The 19,887-nt window shown below is 29.6% G+C and overlaps 1 protein-coding gene and 1 pseudogene across 2 annotated transcripts; both read left to right on the forward strand.

Annotated features, from left to right (window-relative positions):
- Positions 1-6,383: 6,383 nt before the first annotated feature.
- LOC114403484 (mechanosensitive ion channel protein 6-like) lies at positions 6,384-16,543 on the forward strand. Of its 2 annotated transcripts, XM_028366501.1 has the most exons (6): positions 6,384-6,678; positions 12,630-14,471; positions 14,569-14,692; positions 15,280-15,573; positions 15,668-15,870; positions 15,971-16,543. In XM_028366501.1, the coding sequence occupies exons 1-6, from the start codon at positions 6,590-6,592 to the stop codon at positions 16,260-16,262; spliced, it is 2,844 nt and encodes a 947-aa protein (XP_028222302.1). In that variant the 5' UTR covers positions 6,384-6,589; the 3' UTR covers positions 16,263-16,543. The 2 variants fall into 2 exon arrangements, with proteins under 2 accessions (XP_028222302.1, XP_028222303.1); XM_028366502.1 differs by lacking the exon at positions 6,384-6,678 and having other exon boundaries at positions 11,856-14,471; positions 15,971-16,533.
- Positions 16,544-16,693: 150 nt separating this feature from the next.
- Positions 16,694-18,116, forward strand: LOC114403485 (annotated as a pseudogene).
- The last annotated feature ends 1,771 nt before the right edge of the window (positions 18,117-19,887 follow it).

The following is a 19,887-nucleotide window of genomic DNA, read 5'->3' on the forward strand; positions in this document are numbered from 1 at the left end:
ATTTTTAATGTTTTTTTAATAAATTTAATTATAGTTTTTTTTATAATTATTACATTAAGTTTATTTCTATTTTTGGTCTTATTACAAATAATTTTGATTTAATAATGTATTTTTTATATAAATAATTTTTTTAATAAAAATCATAAATTTAATAAAAATAATTATATATGTTAAAAAATTAATTATTAGATCAAAATTAATTATCACAAAATTTATTATGTAAATTTATATGTGAATTAAATATATATTAAAAAATTTAATATTATATATAATAACATTAATTATTTTATATCATAATTAATCTATTGATTAAAATCTCGTGCTAAAAACACATCTACTAATCATATTAACCTGTCGTGTTTGATTTTTACAAAAACACTAGAGAAACTAGTTTCCATTATGTATAAAGCCGAGACTTTGTGCCTAGCTGTCTTTTCATGTTTTTTTAATAAAAGATAGTAGATAGTTTCAAAGCGTGTGAAAGTAATTATAAGAATAAAATAATAATTTTATAAATGTAATTATAAAAATAAAATAAGTAGAAAAATATATATACTAAGATACTGTTATTCCTTTTATATATAATTATAGATATATACATCTTATTAACGATATTTGAGAGGTGGCATGTGGGACAATATGTTTAAATGCATGTTACATCTAAGTGATATTGAATTCAAGATTATTTCTTTTAAAAAAATAAAATTTTTTTACTGCAAAAAACTTTATGAATACTAAAACCAGTAAAAAAAAGTAGAGGATCAAAAGATTCAAAACCAAACTTAGCTATAGTCAGATGAATTTAACCTATTTTATCCAAAAATAATGATTTTTTTAATTAATTTTTTTTGTAGAAATTTTGAAAATAAGCTTTTTTTATTTACCTAAAAATAAGCGTTTTCAAGAATTTGGCTCTTAAAATTAGCACCATGCATTCATTTGGTCTTTATTCTTTAATATTATAAATATATAAAATTAGTCCTTTAATTTTATGCATATTCTGTTAAATACTTTAGTCCATTGAATTTGACATCGTTGATTCACTTGGTTTTTATTTTATTCACAAAAATTAAAGATAAATACTAAAAAAATTTATAACAACTCACATTATATTTTATCAATTGAACTAGACTCTTTAATTTTTACTTATTTGAAAATTAGACAAACTAGACTTTTTTATTTTTTAAATTAAACTAAAACTAATAAGTTAAAAATAAAATCAGTTCTATTTTAGATATATACACAAACTAGAGATGTGACTGAATTGTGCCAATCAATCATGAACATGTCTAATTCAATCAAATTCAACCCAATAACATTTTTTATGAGGTTGAGTTGAATTTTTCTTAATATACCCACTTAAAATTAAATTGGACAACATTTTCATGAATTTCAAATCCAACTCAAGTTGACTATTGTGTTAAATATATAACAAAAAAATAATAATTATGTAATTATTTTTATATGTTGTATGTGAGAAATTGTGAATAATAAAAAAGTAAAAAAAAAAACGAAAAAAAAGTAAACTCTTACTCTCATTCTCTTGCAAGTCACAACAACTTATTTTGGCTTTGAAGATTGAGTCCATATAATAATTATGAGCTATAAAACAAATTTAATGATTGTATTGAATACTAAGTATGAGTTTTAAAACAATGAGGCTACGAATACTAGCAACTAGCTTATTAGAACAAAGAAGCATTATTAAATTACTTATTTTGAAGTGTTTTTTTCGTTAAAAAATTGACAATTTTTTTTAATTACTCAATCAGTTGATTCAATCCTTAGAAATAGAGATCTCTAGGCTGAACCGTTTTTTTTTAGAGATTTACCTCAATGTCCACTAGATTAAAAAATATATATATATTAATATAAAAAAGTATATAATCACTTATATAACAATATTTTCATTATTTTTCTTTATCACATTATCAATCTTATCTCTTATTTTCCCCTCTTTTCATTCGTATATTTTTCTTGTTTGTAAAGAAAAACTTATATCATTTTCACGTATAAACAAAATTTCTATAAAAAAGACTCAAAGGACCGACTATTAAGGATAAATGGTGAACTTGAATTAATGAATTATCATAATATATACTTCAATAGATAGTTAGTTGTATTGACCAAAATAAAGACTAATTAATTCTCAACAACGGTTCCTAAGTATTAATTCCATAAACTCGTAACTGGAGCATATAGGTAGGCAAGTGTGATATAATGTTTGATGTATACTTCTTTTAACATGTGCTCTCCTTAAAAGGAGAAATCAGATTTACTCTTAAAAATAAAAATCAACGAACAAAAGCTAACAAATTACTATAATTTTTCAAAAGTTAAACGAAAAAGTTGTATTTTTAAAAAAGAAAACCAGCTTTAAACCGTTTAGCCTATCTGTTGACGAATACAACGTTGAAGAGTAATAGATGAACGGAAAGCTTTCTCATAAAACTCTCAGCCTTCACAATATCTTTTAAAAATGTTGAGATTTTTTGAACTGTGTAAAGCAATTGATAGGAAATATCAAATAACTAAGTTGGGAAAAAAAATCAACAACTTTTTTAATGCCCTGTTGGCCACAAAAAAGTTGATGTGTTACATGCTCGATTGACTTTTTATTGTGTTACGTACTTATTTCTCATTTGTTTTTTTAGATTGGTCAACGTTTGTTAGTGAAAAAAATTTAAATCCATAACTTCTCTTCTCCCTCTAGTCGTGAAATCAATTTTATAACTCATTTGTGAGTTGCCTACCAGGTACCTGCATTGATATATTTTTTTATGCTTAAGTAAAATAATATCACAGTAGCAACGCACATGAAGACGTGTCGTAGCTAGTTTTGGTCTTGAGCTAGATCATGTTATGGCCACGACACATTATCCTCTCTCGAGCTGAGTTTGAAACTAAGGTTCGAATCCTTATCAGCATTTGGGTGTGTCACCTCCACACTCCACTATCCCTTGGTGCATGCATGATGAAGTTCCCCTATGTTATGTCATTGTCCCACTCCCACGCCAACTTCTGTATATGCACTAGTGTTACATTATCTTGATAGACACACACACACACACATATATATATATATATATATATATATATATATTTGGTGTTGCTAACTAAATACACAAATATTCGGACTTGTTACTATAAACTTGGTTTCGAAAATTTCAAATTATTAATCCATTAATACAAATTAATTAAATGGGAAAAATAAAAAGAGAATCTTGTTGTGATATGGATTTCTTCGGTCATTAAATTTATGTCTTCATATATCATAATCATTTTATGAGAATTCAAACAGTTCCGTTTTTGATTTTGAAACCCGCATTAAAATTTAAGTCGTTCGATTTATCATCTTCAATCATTTCAATATCTCGAATGAATCGATCCTTGCGCTATTTTTCTTTACCACCTTGTTAGTATTTTCTTCTTTCTTCTCATCCTTAACAGCCATTTTTCTTTCTTTACTTAAAATACAGTGATTATTTAAGAAAGTCTCATTTTATACTCTAATAACCACCATTAGAGTAAAAAATAAATATTACAGAGTTTACAGTAACTCCTTATATTATTTAATCAGATGGACTAGATCTCCTTAATTAATCACCACTATTTAATTAAATAAGATAACTTTAATTATTTAATTTACTGTTATTCCTGAGCAATAGTTTTTTTTATAGAAAAGTTGTTTTATTTTCACTTTAATTAAAATAAATATTATCTTATTTTCACTTTATTTATTTATTTCAAAATGTATAGAAAATAATGAAAAAACATAATAAGCATATTTTTATTAATTTATAGAATTTTTTTTAAAATAAAAACAATATTGAAAATTTGACATTTTTATAATTAAAATAAGGTTTAATTACTGATTTTGGTTCCTATAATTTTAATATTTGTATCTTTTAGTTCCTACAGTTTTAAAGTGATTTTTTTAGTCTTATAGTTTACATTTCAATTCTCTTGTAGTCTCTGAAAGTGATTTTTTTAGTCCTTATAATTCACATTTTAATTTTCTTTTAGTTCTCATAGTTTGAAAGTGATCTTTTTAGTTCATATAGTTTATATTTTAATTTCCTTTTAGTCTTTTCCATCAAAATATCAGTAATATTATCAATTACAATTAATTACAAAAATATTAACATGTAATTCGTAACTAATTTATGACAAGATAATTTCTAATAAAAAAATAGTTGATAATTTATAATTAATTTGTAACTAATTATTTTTATATTTTTTTTAATAAGGACTAAAAAGTAATTAAAATATAAAATATAAAGACTAAAAAAATTACTTTAAAACTATAAAAATTAAAAAGTACGAATCGTGAAACTGTAGTGACCAAAATGAGTAATTTAATTTTAATATATATATATATATATATAAGAATGACCCTTGAATTTCCGCTTTTGTTATACTCATAATTAAACACTATGTTTTTTCACTATCAAATCATTATTAATTAGAAGGAAGAAAATTAGGTAAAATTCAGAAACTACATTAAATTGAGATTTTGTGAAATTACATAAATATTTTTTAGGCTTGTGCTTTTTTTTTTTTTTACTTTTTGACGAATTTTACCCTCAATAAATTAATTTGATGTATTTTCCTTCTAACTTTTAAGAAATTTGCATAATTGTAATTTTTACCTCCAATTTTAATTTTCTTTGGCAAATGTTTCTTCCAATTTTTGTACTTATTAAAGAATAAACAACATAAGATTAAATTAGTAAGTTTCTTAAAAGTTGTAGATAAAATATAATAAATTAATTTTTTGAGGGCAAATTGTGTTAAAAATTAAAAAGATGAAGATAAAAAAAATATAATTAAGCCTATTTTTTATTTTATTTTCTACTCTTACACTAATTTTCCTTAATTTTCAAAAAATATATTCTGATAATTTTTTATACTATATTAACCTCCTTTAATTATTTTGGCGTAAATGTAATTTTGGTCTCTTTATTTTACTTAATCCATAATTTTTATCACTCTATTTTGAAATTAAGACATTTGGTCATCTTATTTTAAAAAATTCATAATTTTGGTCCTCCTATTTAAAAATATAAACATTTAATCCTCATATTTTAGAAAATCTATAATTTTAGTTTAATACTTAATTTTGTCTATGTTTTATTTCTTTTATTTCTTATTTTGTAATTAATTAAATCATTTTTTGATGGTACCTTAAATGAATATATTAGATTTAGGTTCCAAAATAAAAGAAATAAAATGTAGAAAAAATTGAAAATTTGACCAAAATTGTGAATTTTCTATAATAGAAGAAGTAAAAATTGAGAATTTTTTAAAATAGAAGGACTAAATATTTCTATTTTGATATGAGATGAATAAAATCGGAAATTTTTTAAAATTGAAGGATCAAATGTTTCAATTTTAAAATAAAATGACTAAATTTGTGGAATAAACAAAATAGGGAAACCGAAATTATATTTAATTCAATTATTTTAAAAAAAATATTATCTCGAACTTCTCTATAGGGTAGAAATAATAAATATTTAAAAATAAAAAGTATTTATGGAATCTTAGAAAATTTTAGGAATATTTTTTTATGCAATTCAGGAATGGTTAGTATAATTTATTATGAATTTGATCCACAGATATTTATTGATACAAATATTTTTTATGATCCTAATTACTGCTAAGGCGAGCACATTGGAGAAAAGGACAGGTTATAGGGATATTGCGCATGAGGATTAGAGGTTGAGTCGTAAACGTAAAGGATAGAGTTACAGTGTGCGTGGACGCTGGACCTATCATAGTGCCTCAGCGGTCCTCTCCTACATATATCATACCAGTGTCTTCACCCCAACATTTTGAATTTTACAATTTAATATTTATTCTTTATAATTATTTCTCTACAATTAAATTCCTTTTTAATTAATTTATGTGTGATTGAATTGTCTGTTTCATTTTATTTAAATCATTACTACAATATTTAATTAATTAAATTATTTGCATGTTGGTTTAATTTATTTAAATTCTAAAATTTGTCTAATAATTTAATCTTTGTAAAATTTTACCTATAAATAATTTTTTATAAATGAAATTTTAATTTATCAAGTACTATAAATTTATTATAAAATCTTAATTATATCATGTTATCTATAATTATTAATAATGAGAATTATCATTTTATTATTTTTTAAACAACTGTTCCACTACTTTTTAGGTAATTATTTCCTTTTCTTATTTTTTAAAAACTTTTATACCTTTTTTCTTTATTTTATTTTACTTAAAATGTATAGAGAAATATGGAGTATTTCTCTTCTCCTAATAATTACATAATTTAAAATTACATTATATAAACTTAACTCAGTGTACTAAAATTAAACTCTTAATTAACCACACCACCCAAGCTTATTGCATGCCAAAAGTTTGACACCTAGCCTCTACTCACTCACCCAAACCCACGGATGAAGGATCCCCCATAACCCTCACACATTTCACTAATCTCTCATTATCTCTCACATGCAAAAGACACTTAGAAGAATTTTGGAACAATTCTCTTCCATTTTGGAGCTGCTGGCCAAGACCACAGGAAGGAGAAGAAGGAGGATTCTTCCCTTGCATGCAAACTTGGAGTGTTCACTACACCAATTCAAGTTACCCTTTCTCATTTTCATCTCCTTGCTTGCTCCTTTTGGGCTTTGGAATAAGGTAAGGAATATTCTTTCATGTGAACTCAAACTCATGGTTGTATTTGAGAGGATTCAGCCATAGTATTACATGCTTGCCCCCATTGGCCATAATTTTCAATTTGCATGTTGAATTGGATGAGTGAAAACCCTTGTGGTAAAATTCTGTTTTGATATTTTGGACGGTGTTGTGAGTGCATTGTCTTTTTATTCATCTATTTGACTCTTCAATTCTTTGAGGAGCCTCTAAATACAAAGGAGATTCTGCCTAATTTTATCAAAATTTTAAACCAAGCTTCCTCTTCAAATTCGAAGTTAAAATATATGAGGCAGTGGCTGTTTTCATGTTTTGGTTTGAACAGGTGATACTGTCTTGAGAGTTTAAGAAACTCTAACCGTTGGATTTTTGTAAAATTTGCTTTAAATTAAACTAGACATAAAATTCTATAACTTTGCTTTTGAGGTCCTGATAAGATAAGCTCAAAATGGAGCTCATCCATAGCATGCAAGTTGACCTATTTGTTTTTGATTTTGAAATTGGCAGTGCTCGATTTTTTCTAAATTATGTAACTGGGTGTTGAACTTCTTGAAAACGTAGTTATCAATACTTGAACTGGAAAAAAAATAAGATTTTAACCATGTATATTAGGTTAATTACAACCTTTGCCTTCTAATTCAAAATGTAATTGCAAAACAGAGTTTAGGTGTTGAAAAAACTGTTTCAAGTCTGAAAAATGACTTTAAAGAAAATTTTGTTGGGAATTGTAGGAAAATAGTTTGGGTGCAAACTTCACCTTGATGAAAATATAATTTTGTTATATTCAATCTGGAAAAAGTAAAACTCAATTTAGTTTTGGGAAGATTTAGAAAATTACAAATCGTTGAACTAGTGTAATTCTGGAATCAAGTCTGTCTTACTTTCTCCTAAAAATTTTAGGAATTTTCGTAGATTTTTGCTAGACAATTGAGATATTGATTTAGAAAACAGAGTTGATGAACTTTGATTCTGTGTAAAACTTGTGTTTTTAAAATCATTTACTATTTTCAATTTAAACATGTTTTCTGTTCTGTTTTTAAAAAATTTAAGTTTTGAGATTGCTTCTCTATATATGGAAATATATGTCACTTTTAAATGTTTGATTGTAAATGAGATAACCTTACGACTTTTTTCTCAAAAATTTAAATGATAAGTTTTATTTGCCATGTGGTACCAACTTTCGAAATTAATAAAGTTTTAATAATTCTGTAAAATTTCAACTTATATTACGTTTTATTAATTTACAATATTTGAGCAATTAAATGAAAGTCATACGTTTATCAAATTAAAATAAGTTTAAATATTTACTATATATAAATTCAGAATTAGGGTGATACACGTTGCACGATACACATTTGCATATTTTTGTTGGGAAAATATAGAAAGTGATTATAAGTGTTGTTATGATTTTTTTGAGAGATTAAATAGTTAAAATTTATCAAAAAAACTAATTTTAGAAAAATAAATTTAAAAAATTAGGCTTAAATATAATTTCGGTCACTCTATTTTTTTTCAAACCACAATTTTGGTTATCTTATTTTAAAATAGACTTTTAATTTTTTTATTTTAGAAAATTCACAATTTTGATATAATCCTCAATTTTTTCTATATTAATTTCTTACATTTTAATTAATTAAATAATTTATTGGTGGTAATTTAAATGAATATGTTAGGTATTGAACTAAAATAAAAAAATAAAACAAAAGCAAAATTAAGTAAAATAGGTGTACCAAAATTGTATTTAAGTGAATAAAATAATATGAATTATAAAAAACATGTTTCTTTAAATGCGAAAACAACTAAAATACTTAATGAAAAATCTTCGGGCCCAAATTTATAATTAGAATAAATCATGCATTAAGTCTATGTTTTTATTCATTTTTCTTATTAAATTTAAAATGGTAAAAAATTCTTCAAAAATTTACGTAAGGGAAACGTTAGTAAATAAAAAATGAATAATATTTTATCTACACATTAGACTTAGACATCAGTTTTACACAGTTTCTATATTAGATAATATAAAAATTCAATAAATTAGTTAACCCAAAATGATAGATGATAATAGGCAGGAAGAAAATATATTTATACCAAATTACCATAATAACAAATTAAAGAAAGTTACTTTCAATCTAATATTCTATATGTTTATATGGTTTCAAATAAACTATTCATTTCCGTTAGTAAAGTGCAAATTTATTACATTATTTTGCAAAAAAAAATAAAAATCCACGAGTTTTATTTTATATATAGTATATAATTTGTATATTAATTAATTTACATATAAAAAAAATGTACAAAAGAAAGCTTAATTTTATATAGGTAAATAAAAAGCATCAATAGTTTTTGTTGGTCTTAACTCTTCGATTGAAAAAGGGAGATTGACTAATTCAGTTGGGAGATAATGAATGTTTTTTTAATAGGAAAGTGAAAAATTATGAAATGAAAATATTGTTGAAAAATTTACAAAAGATAATGGTGGAAAAGGAAAACAGAGAAATATTTTGTGATCATAAAATGGAGTTAATCTGATGAAATTAAAATGAATTATTTGCTCAAGAATTTAATAGCTTTATCTTTTAAAAGGCAACGGTTATCATTGTCCAAAACTGTTTGCACCTCGAATTATTACTTCCCGCGCCCCATTACATTTCAAATAGTACAATAATTATATGTTGACCGAATAAAAACAATGATTATTTTACCTGATAAATTATACCGTGCAATTTTTTGGGTAATGTAAAATAATACTTTGACCGACCTATTTTTTCTATTGTTCTTTTTTATGTTGTTTCATTAAAATAATAATGTATAACAATTATATTAATATTTAATAATAATATTTAATTTTAAAAATCATGAAAATTATATAATTTTAAACAACATGACAGAAGTCAAATTCATACTTTGACGTCTGTCTATGTGTGTATATATGACAAATTAATATAAACACTCAATTAAAAAATAAAAAATAGAGACCTAATTAAAAAATTTATAAAGATATGGGAAACTAGAGTCTAATTTAAGCAATATTTTAATTGATTTTGAAAACTGTGGAAAAGGAAAATAAAGAAAATGGAAGATTATTGGCGATAGTGGGAGGCACACAAGACATCCATATGCATGAATGGTGTTGGCAGAAATATCCCAAAGACTTTAGACTCAAAACAAAACTTGCGTTGCGTGTCCACACCGTCAATATCATATTATTATAATACACTCCATTTCCGGTAATCATGAACATACGTTGATAGCTATTTTTCTCGCTTTCACTTGTCTTTATTTTCACCTTTTTCATCCTTAGCTTATCCGTTTTGTTTTCATTTTCTCCTTTGATTTTCTCTAAGCCACAATACAAGTTGTCCAAGTTAGCTATTTAAGCTTCATGATTAGATGCTAGCTGTACTTGGTATTGGTAATGCTAACATTTTTTAATTCTTCAAGCCGAACTTTGTTAGTTTTTTCTTTTCTTTTTTTTTTAAATTGCATGGTTTGAAATTTCAAATAAAAAAAATGATGAATTGGACAGCAAGAGACATTGGAATTTGTTACATCGTATGTGATGTTTAAATACAGATATTCTAACATATTATGGTAAATGAGAATTTTCTAATCTAAATGGCTGTCAATATTACTTGATTGATGCATAAAATACACTCAATACTTTTAATTGATTGATATTTACTTTTATAAATAAATAAAATTGTTATTTATTTATTGAATATGTTTAGTTCTGACAAATCAAATAATAAAGATTCTATATTATTTACGTCAGATTTCGAATTATTATGCATAACTAGATATTTTAAAAAACAATGTGTATCATTTTTTTTCTTTTCATTTTTTTATGAATAATTATTATTTAGTTAGTTGAAGCAGAAATTGTAATTCTTAAGAATTTTATTAGATATTATTGGATTTTACGTAAGATAATTAAAACTTAAAATAATTGATTGATTCAATAAATATAAAATTTATTTTATTCTTTAATCATACTTGTATAATTTTTCAATAATTTATTTACTTATTCAAGAATCATAATTGATTTATATATTCAGTAACCATACTTAATTAGATAAGAGTTTAATAATAATGCACTAATAAAAAACCATTTTATACTATAATTCAATCATCTATCATAAATTACATATTCCCTTAATTGTTTTGTCTCGGTTTCAAAAATTAAAAAAGGTAGTTAATCTTCTCGTTTATTACTTTACATTTTATTTACTATTGTTTTTGTTTTTTACAAGATTATAATTAATTAAGAAAATATTCATTAGTGCTACTTTGAAATTTTAAAATTTCAGATAAATAGAAATATTTTTATTTCAAAGGGATGGGTAAAAAAGAAATATAATAAATAAAAAATATTTTTGGAAATACTAAAAAAACGTGAATAATATAATTACTTTTTTTATAGTTATTCAAATTTAATAAAATTTGACACAGATAATAAAGGTAATCAACGCTACAATATAATGGTTAAATCAATCGAATCCACATTTTGTATAAACTTGTTGATTTATGTCGACATAATTTGATTCTTACCCATAATAATAATAATTATACGAAGAATATTCTCCAATTGAGAGTATCACACTACAAAAAATTTACGATTTAGCATAAGTAATAAGTAGTCGTTAAATCGCGAAAGCTGATGCAGAATCACACATGGCATCTACTATGCATTAGTTTCTCGATATCGTGTTGACCTAAACTTTGATGCTATTTGTGAATTTATTTTTAAAATTTGTGACTGATTATGTGTAGAATTCACAAAACACACTCTAAACCAATATAACTAAGTTTAAAAATAAGTTGAGTTGAATTGAACCAACTTGACTTAATAAGAATTTATTTAGCTCATGGTTTGACTTATGATTCAAGCTCACCAACAATTTTGTTAAGCTAGAAAGCTTAATTCAATTGAAAAGTTTGATTATCTAACATATTTATTTCACGTAGAAAATAAACTTAATTAAAAGAATAAAAGTTAATAAAAAATATTGGGGAAAAATAATAAAAGTGTGTTTCATAATGTTAAGGATAATTTTAGAAAAAACAAAACATAAATTTATGACAAACTTAGTCATACTAAATAAATAAAATATTTTTCTTAATTATTATAAATTAGTTAATTAATTTCTTAAAAAAGAGAGTGGGAGTTAAGTTCGACTCCAACCAATTTAAAACTATCACATAAAACTTAAATGGCTCCTTGTTAACTTCAAACCGGGGCTAGAAAAGTGTCAAAATTTGCGCATTTGGTGGCTAACAAAGGTAAAAGTTAAGACAGACAAACAGCTTTTTTTTTTTTTTTTCTTTGATAAATGGCAAACAAAGAACCCTGAACTTGTAGATGAAAGGTACGTACGTTATATTGTTTTGAAATTGAAACAAGAATGCAATAACAAATAACTTGTCATATGATTTATTTAGAAGCAAGAAAACCTTAATAACCTTGCCATTGCACTAGGCATGGGCGTTAACGTTAAGAGATACGAGGCTGTTGGAGAAGGACCACCGCATCTCAATAACAGCGTCCCATTAGCAACAACACAAACACTAATCTAAACCTAAACTCTTTCTCTCAGCAATCAATCTAAAAACAAACATTATTAGCATTATTCTTTTCATCATCGTCTTCGCGAGACACTCGCATCTGCATCTGCCGCGTCGATCCGCACTACACGCGGCAGCACATCGTCCAACAAATACCCTTTCAATCTTCAATCTCTAATTCTCTATTCTCAAAGTCCAAAAAGCATTCCCGTTTTTTTATTTTCTTTTCTTAAATTTTTCTTGGTCACCAAACTCTCACTTTCTTTCTCTTTCTCACTTCCACTTTCTTCGTTTCTTGTAATTTTTTAATTTTAAAATTGATAATCCAGGCCAGCATTTATTTCTCTCTACTTGACCTTGATGCAATCTATCAGGAAGTCCTTCAAATCTTATGGTTCTTACAACAAACATTCTCGGTTTTCCGGCGCCGGAAACTCTGATTCTGATCACGAGCAGCAGCTCCCCATTCTTCACGACCAAGAAACCCACTGCCACCCTGCCATGCCCGCCGGCGACTACGTCGTCAAAATCAACGAGGACGGAAGCGAGGCCCCCCAGGGCAACAGGATTTGGCGCGAGTCCAGCTACGAATTCTGGAACAACGATGGCGCCACCACCACCGCCGGCGGAAGCGACCAGAGCTTCGATTTCCGCCAGTCGGAGGACCCGCCGTCGCAGCTGATCGGGCACTTCCTTCACAAGCAGCGAGCCTCCGGCGAGATGCAGCTCGACATGGATTTGGAGATGGAGGAGCTGCAGCGCGAAGGCGACGACGGAAAGTTAACGCCGGTGGATGAATCTCCGGTGACTCACCGCGTCTCGAGAGAGCTCAAGGTTTCCTTCGAGGAACCTACCTGCAATGTGAATTTCCTGGAAGCGCAAAACGACGCCGTCAGAAGAAGGCACAGCAAGGACTCGCCGTCGATCGCGGAGTTCCAACGCCCTCCGCAACCGCCCCAACACGACTGTCGCCGGTCTCCCTCGCCGTCGCCAGCCGGCGACGAGGAGGTTGTTCGGTGCACCTCGAACGCTTCCTTCGAGAGAAGCCTTTCCATGCAGAGAAAATCGGCCTTGTTGAAGGCCAAGACGAGGTCTAGGTTAATGGACCCGCCCGAAGAGCCCGACAGAAAATCGAGTCGGGTTCTCAAATCGAGTCAGCTCCTATCCGGGTTTCTAGGGAAGAAGAATGATGAAGAGGATGAGGATCCTTTTTTGGAAGAGGATCTTCCTGATGAGTTTAAGGAGACTCATTTCAGCTTGTGGATTCTTCTCGAGTGGTTGAGTTTGATTTTGATCATTGGGTTGTTGATAACCACCCTTTGTGTTCCCTTTCTTAGGAACAAGGATCTGTGGCAGCTTAGGTTGTGGAAATGGGAGGTTATGGTTTTGGTTTTGATCTGTGGCAGGCTGGTGTCTGATTGGGTTATTAGGATTGCTGTGTTCTGCATTGAGAGGAACTTCCTTTTGAGGAAGAGGGTCTTGTATTTTGTATATGGTGTGAAGAAGGCTGTTCAGAATTGTGTTTGGTTGGGGCTTGTGTTGATTGCTTGGCATTTGTTGTTTGACAAGAGGGTGCAGAGGGAGACCCGCAGCAATTTCCTCGAGTATGTGACTAAGGTGTTGGTGTGTTTCCTTGTGGGGACTTTGGTGTGGTTGTTGAAGACCCTTATGGTTAAGGTGTTGGCTTCCTCTTTTCATGTGAGTACCTACTTTGACAGGATTCAGGAATCGCTGTTTAACCAGTTTGTGATTGAGACGCTTTCGGGGCCGCCTTTGGTGGAGATTCGGAAGGCTGAGGAGGAGGAGGAGAGGCTTGCCGATGAGGTTCAGAAGCTTCAGAATGCTGGGGTTACCATACCCCCTGATCTTAGGGCATCTGCCTTTTCTAATATTAAGAGTGGGAGGTTGAGGAGTGGAATGCTTCCGAAAAGCCCCAGATTTAAGAGTGACAAGTTTTCTCGGCCTCTTTCCAAGAAGTCTGATGAGCCGAATATGATCACTATGGATAACCTGCATAAGCTGAATCCCAATAACATCTCTGCCTGGAATATGAAAAGGTTGATGAACATGGTCCGGAATGGGGCTCTTTCTACCCTGGATGAACAGATTCTTGATAACTCGATGGATGACGAGAATGCCACGCAAATTAGAAGTGAAAACGAGGCGAAGGCTGCAGCTAAGAAAATATTTCAAAATGTTGCTAGACGCGGGTGCAGGTTATCCCTTGATCTGCTGTTTCATACAAATTTTGATAATTGAGGATAACAGCTTATTTCCTTTTTCTCTGTTATCTTATTGCTTTCTGTTTTGCAGGTATATATACCCGGATGACTTGATGCGCTTTATGCGAGAAGATGAAGCTGCAAAAACCATGAATCTCTTTGAAGGAGCGTCTGAAGCTGAGAGAATCAGCAAATCAGCCTTGAAGAACTGGGTGGTGAGAATTAACTAACATAACATATGGAGCTTAATTTGAAGAACTGGAAAGATATATTTACTGTAGTGTCTGAAATGTGTCCTTTTTCTATTCATTGTCTGATTTATTTATTTACTTGATGTTTTTGTTTCATTTTCAATATGGTTCTATGACATTATTTACTTTTGACAAACCTTGACCTATAATAGTGTATTTAACAAAGCTCAGCTGGAAGGGGTTGTAGAAGCCAATTCAGTTCTTAGAACCTGTCTATGTCAGTTGTGCAGATGGTACAGTAATGCACACAAGATTGATTGCATATAATTTAACATGCCATTGTCATTTTTCTACTAATCCTGCTCATTTTTAATTTTTAATGCATGCATGTACTCACATGCTTTGAAAGATCTTTTTGTTATTAATATACATTTTGCATAGAGGTCAGAGTCAATATTTTTATCCTTGACTGGTTTCAATTGATGTTTACATGCAAATCTTTTTGCTTGCTTTTATAGCATGTACAGACCGGTTTTAATTGATCTTTACATGCAACTGTTTATGTTTGCTTATGTAGTATTTACAGCAGTATCTTGCATTTAACTTCCCAGGTCAATGCCTTCAGGGAAAGGAGAGCACTTGCTTTGACATTGAATGACACCAAAACGGCAGTGAACAAACTTCATCGAATGCTCAATTTTATAGTTGCAATTGTTATACTGGTTATTTGGCTCTTGATATTGGAACTTGCCACCACCAAATTTCTTCTCTTTGTGAGCTCACAGGTTGTCGTGGTTGCATTTGTATTTGGAAACACCTGCAAGACCATATTTGAAGCAATTATTTTCTTGTTTGTCATGCACCCATTTGATGTGGGAGATAGATGTGAAATTGATGGGGTTCAGGTAATGTTCATCCATCGACGAGTTTTAAGCAGATTCTGTTTTCATGTAGACATGGCCTAATTCCCCCTCCACCCCGTTTGCTAACCAATTTCAGATGGTGGTAGAAGAAATGAACATATTGACAACCATATTTCTGAGATATGATAATCAAAAGGTCATCATCCCTAACAATGTCCTTGCTACCAAGGCCATATATAACTATTACCGGAGTCCTGACATGGGAGATGCTATCGAATTCTGTTTACATATATCTACCCCAGTTGAAAAGATTTCACTCATTAAACACAGAATACAAAGGTATGTGCTGAGTAGTGTCTGTCCCAATTGCCGTGTTGTAATTTTTTGTTCTATATCTCTCTGATTGACTGATACTAATAATGACATGACCTCAATGCAGTTACATTGATAACAAGAAGGAGCACTGGTATCCTTCACCTTTAATCGTATACAGGGATTATGACCAATTAAACATGGTGAGAATGGCTATCTGGCCAACTCATAGAATGAACTTCCAAGACATGGGAGAAAGGTTTGTGAGGAGATCCCTTTTGCTTGAAGAGATGATCAAGATTTTTAGGGAGCTTGACATTAATTACCGTCTATTGCCCCTGGACATCAACGTGAGAGCGACTCCTACCACCTCTGATCGTCTTCCACCTAGTTGGGCATCAGTTCCAACTCCAAGTTGAGTAGAAGGAAATTCGGCATTAACTGCTAGGAAGTGCTATTTTTTAGCAGGATAGCATATTGTAAAGAGAGGATCTTTTGTTTTTAGATTAGTTTCATACGTACCGAGGTTAGTTTGTGGTAGCTATGATGCCATACCTTGGTTTCTTATGTAGTAGTTTTGTTCAAATGATTAGTATTAATCGCTACCTCGTTTATACTATACCATATTCAGTCTAAAGTTTCTATATTTCTACCTTTTGTCCTAACATAAGGGAGCTAATTAATTTCTAATCGCTTCTTATGATTTTTGAATTTAAATCGCTTCTTATGTTTGCCATGGTATCTGCTGTAAAAAATATCAATACAGTATAATTTAGTGATTCAATTTTATCGCAAATAATTCTATCCTTGTATAAATAAATGAAATATTATGCTGGTCAAACAGATATGAAGCACGGAATCCACGACGAAACTTATCTCTCACACCGCCGGAAACTTCGCCGGAGTCTTTTGCCATGGCAAGGCCTCCGCTATTCTACCAATCGCCCCGCCAATTCTTCCCTTCTTTGCCGAACCTCTCTTTCGGTCTCTCTTCTTCTAACCTCTTCACTTTTCCTTTTTCTCTTTTCATTCTCTATTCTCTTCTCATTCTTTTCCCTAATTTCAGATCTCGCCACGGTGTCTTCTTCGAAGCTCTCGGTTCTCTTCTCTCCTTGCTCCGCTCCGGAGCACGAGATGCTTACCGCCAGTTTTTCGTCGATTCCATGTCGCTCATTCAAGGTACCGACAAATTACAATTATGCACTCGATGTCTTTGTTCCAATACTTCAAACCTAGTTATTGCTATTTTCCTCTCTATGATAGACGGATTGATGTTGATTTGTTTGTTTTCACATTCGCAGATATTCTATACGTGTCTTCACTCAGTGTTAATGGATCCTCCAGGTCCAGGGTGACGCTCAAGTGTTTTTGCGACTCCTTCTCTGGAGTTGAAAACCTTCCATCCACCAACAGGCCCGTCGATGGATGTGGTTTATTGATTGACCTCACCGCCCCAACCAGATGGCAACCCTTTGCAACTTGGATTTTGAAGCTTGTCTGTAAAAGTCTAACTGAAGGAACACTCTATGTTGAGGGATTGATCCGTGCGTCCTTTATTTCTGCTGCGTGTTCTCTTTTATGCTATGGGAATGCTGACCTGCATATGGTGTGTATTGGTTCGTGAAATTTGGAATTGAGTTTTTTTGCTTCATTTTACTTTAATTATTGTCTGATTATTTGTATCTTTATGGAAGGCGTGCTTTGACTTTGTACATATCATTGGGATGGTCACAAACTATGATGCCATTAGCTACTATCTTGAATTTGGACAAGGGGGCTTCCTGTTTTCAGGTTTGATTATGTTTGCTTTTTTCTGAAAATAAATTATTCATATAATTGGGCTTTAATAGTAAACTATGGCTATTCTTGTTTAAATCTGTTTCCAAATTCCAGTAGATTCTCACATTTTGATGCATTATATTTAAATTTAGACGACCTTTTGTAAAACTTATTTAAGTATTTAAGATTGTATATTAACAAACATTAGGATGACTCACCTGCAGAAACATGGCTTATGATTCATCGTTGGGTATTTTCCTGAATACACTTTACTCTAGCTGCCCAGAAGATATTGTCAAATTAACAGCTGCTGATTTAGTCAGTGTATTCCTTTAATCGATGCGGAGAACCAAAAGCCAGCAAGTTAAGGTTAATATTGATACTTAATTTCCTTAGAGCAGCTTAGTAAACTGGGAAGCTTTTCATTGATTCCCTTCCCATTCTGGAATTTGATAAATTTGAGGCAGTAAATGGTTCAAGAGGATCTAATAGTATTCCTTTTCAGACAACAAAATAACAAAATTTAAATGACAATTAACGTAAAAGTAGCATAATATGAACATAAAATACGTACCTACTACACAAGTGATAATTAAATCTGAATCAAGCTTCTCGTGATCTTGTGTCATGGTCATATTGAGACATGTGTGTAGTCCACCCCATTGCGTGACTTCTCATGAATCATTTTTTTAGATAAAATTTCCCTCATATAGAAAGGGCAAGGACACTCTGCACTTTTATTCAAGCAACAAACGACATAATTGTTCAATTTGCTTTCAACAACTTTGAAACTTTGATGCACCTTCATAACATATTGTTTGACTGCATTTTTGACCGTATCTTTATTATCAAAATCCATGCCAACATATTATTCTTGGCCAACATTAAAACTCGATGGCATCTCCAAACCACAAATGTCCTCCTCATCAGGATGACTCTAGTTGATATTGTTATAATGCAAAGCATCATTCCAAAATGGATTTTGAATTCCTTGTACACCTAATAGTTCAAAAATAAATTCAAATCATACTTATTTAGCATTAAATACAATTGTCATCAAATGATAAATGTATTCACCTATTTTTTTATAGAGGAAATTATACATTCTGCTGGGTGAACAATTCTTACTGATTGAATCATGTCGGTGACTTCATCGTTTGTATCAGATATACCGTCAATACTATCATCTTTGTCTAAAGACTCTTCAATGTATGAGTTAGACACAAGATAATCATCATCATCATCTTCATCACCATGTAAATTGCTCACATTTCTTAGCGGTTGTGCCTCATTATTAGATAAATTATTTTCACATGATGTAAGAGAATTTGAAAACTTTCGAGCATGGTTTCACCATCTTCGTTATCACAAATTTGTAATGCAACATATTTTCCAGACACTACAAATCTACAACTGATAGCATAAATAATTTCATTATTTTCTAACTTTATCTTATCTCCAATTTTTTTCTTCAAAGTATTGAAACTAATTCTACGTTTAATCTGAATTGCTTGTTTACTGTCTTCAAATATTACACTATCATTCTCTTCATATACCCTTCTATTGAAATACAATAATGTTATAACTGAATTCATGGTGTACCTACAAAAACAATATTTTAAATAATTAATCATAATAAATTCAAAATAATAAAATCTAATCACAAAAAGTCTCTTTACTGGAACTTGACATTAAAACTTTATTCTAAAAACAATTATTAACTTCAAATAAATATGATGGTAGACACTTAAAAAACATGAACGATTTCAAGGTAGTAATTTTAAAGGCAAAATAAACCATGAACGAAGTTGGTATTATAAATAATTAATCTTAACAATAATAACTTCAAAATAAAAAAAAAGATAATTAAAAAATTACTACAAATACATTAAAATAAATATGATGCCAGAAACTTAAAATTATAAATTTAAAAAGGCATTTTAATTACATTACAAAGCATCAACAAAGTTATTATTATAAAGGCACACAACATCAACACCAACCTAATCTAATTAAAAAAATACTACACACTTCATATTGAAATTTTTTTCCGCACTCAACATACTTATTTCAAATAAATATAAATGTCAAAAAAATTTTATTTTAAACACCGTTCAAGTTGAATGCTCATAAATTTTTAACACACACTAACAAACCATGAACATCAACCTAATCTAATTAAAAAAATACTACAACTTCATATTAAAAAAAATTCCACACTCAAAATACTTACTTCAAATAAATATGGTGCTACAAAATTTTTTA

The sequence above is a fragment of the Glycine soja genome, chromosome 20, assembly GCF_004193775.1.
Source record: "Glycine soja cultivar W05 chromosome 20, ASM419377v2, whole genome shotgun sequence".
Classification (NCBI taxonomy): Eukaryota; Viridiplantae; Streptophyta; class Magnoliopsida; order Fabales; family Fabaceae; genus Glycine; species Glycine soja.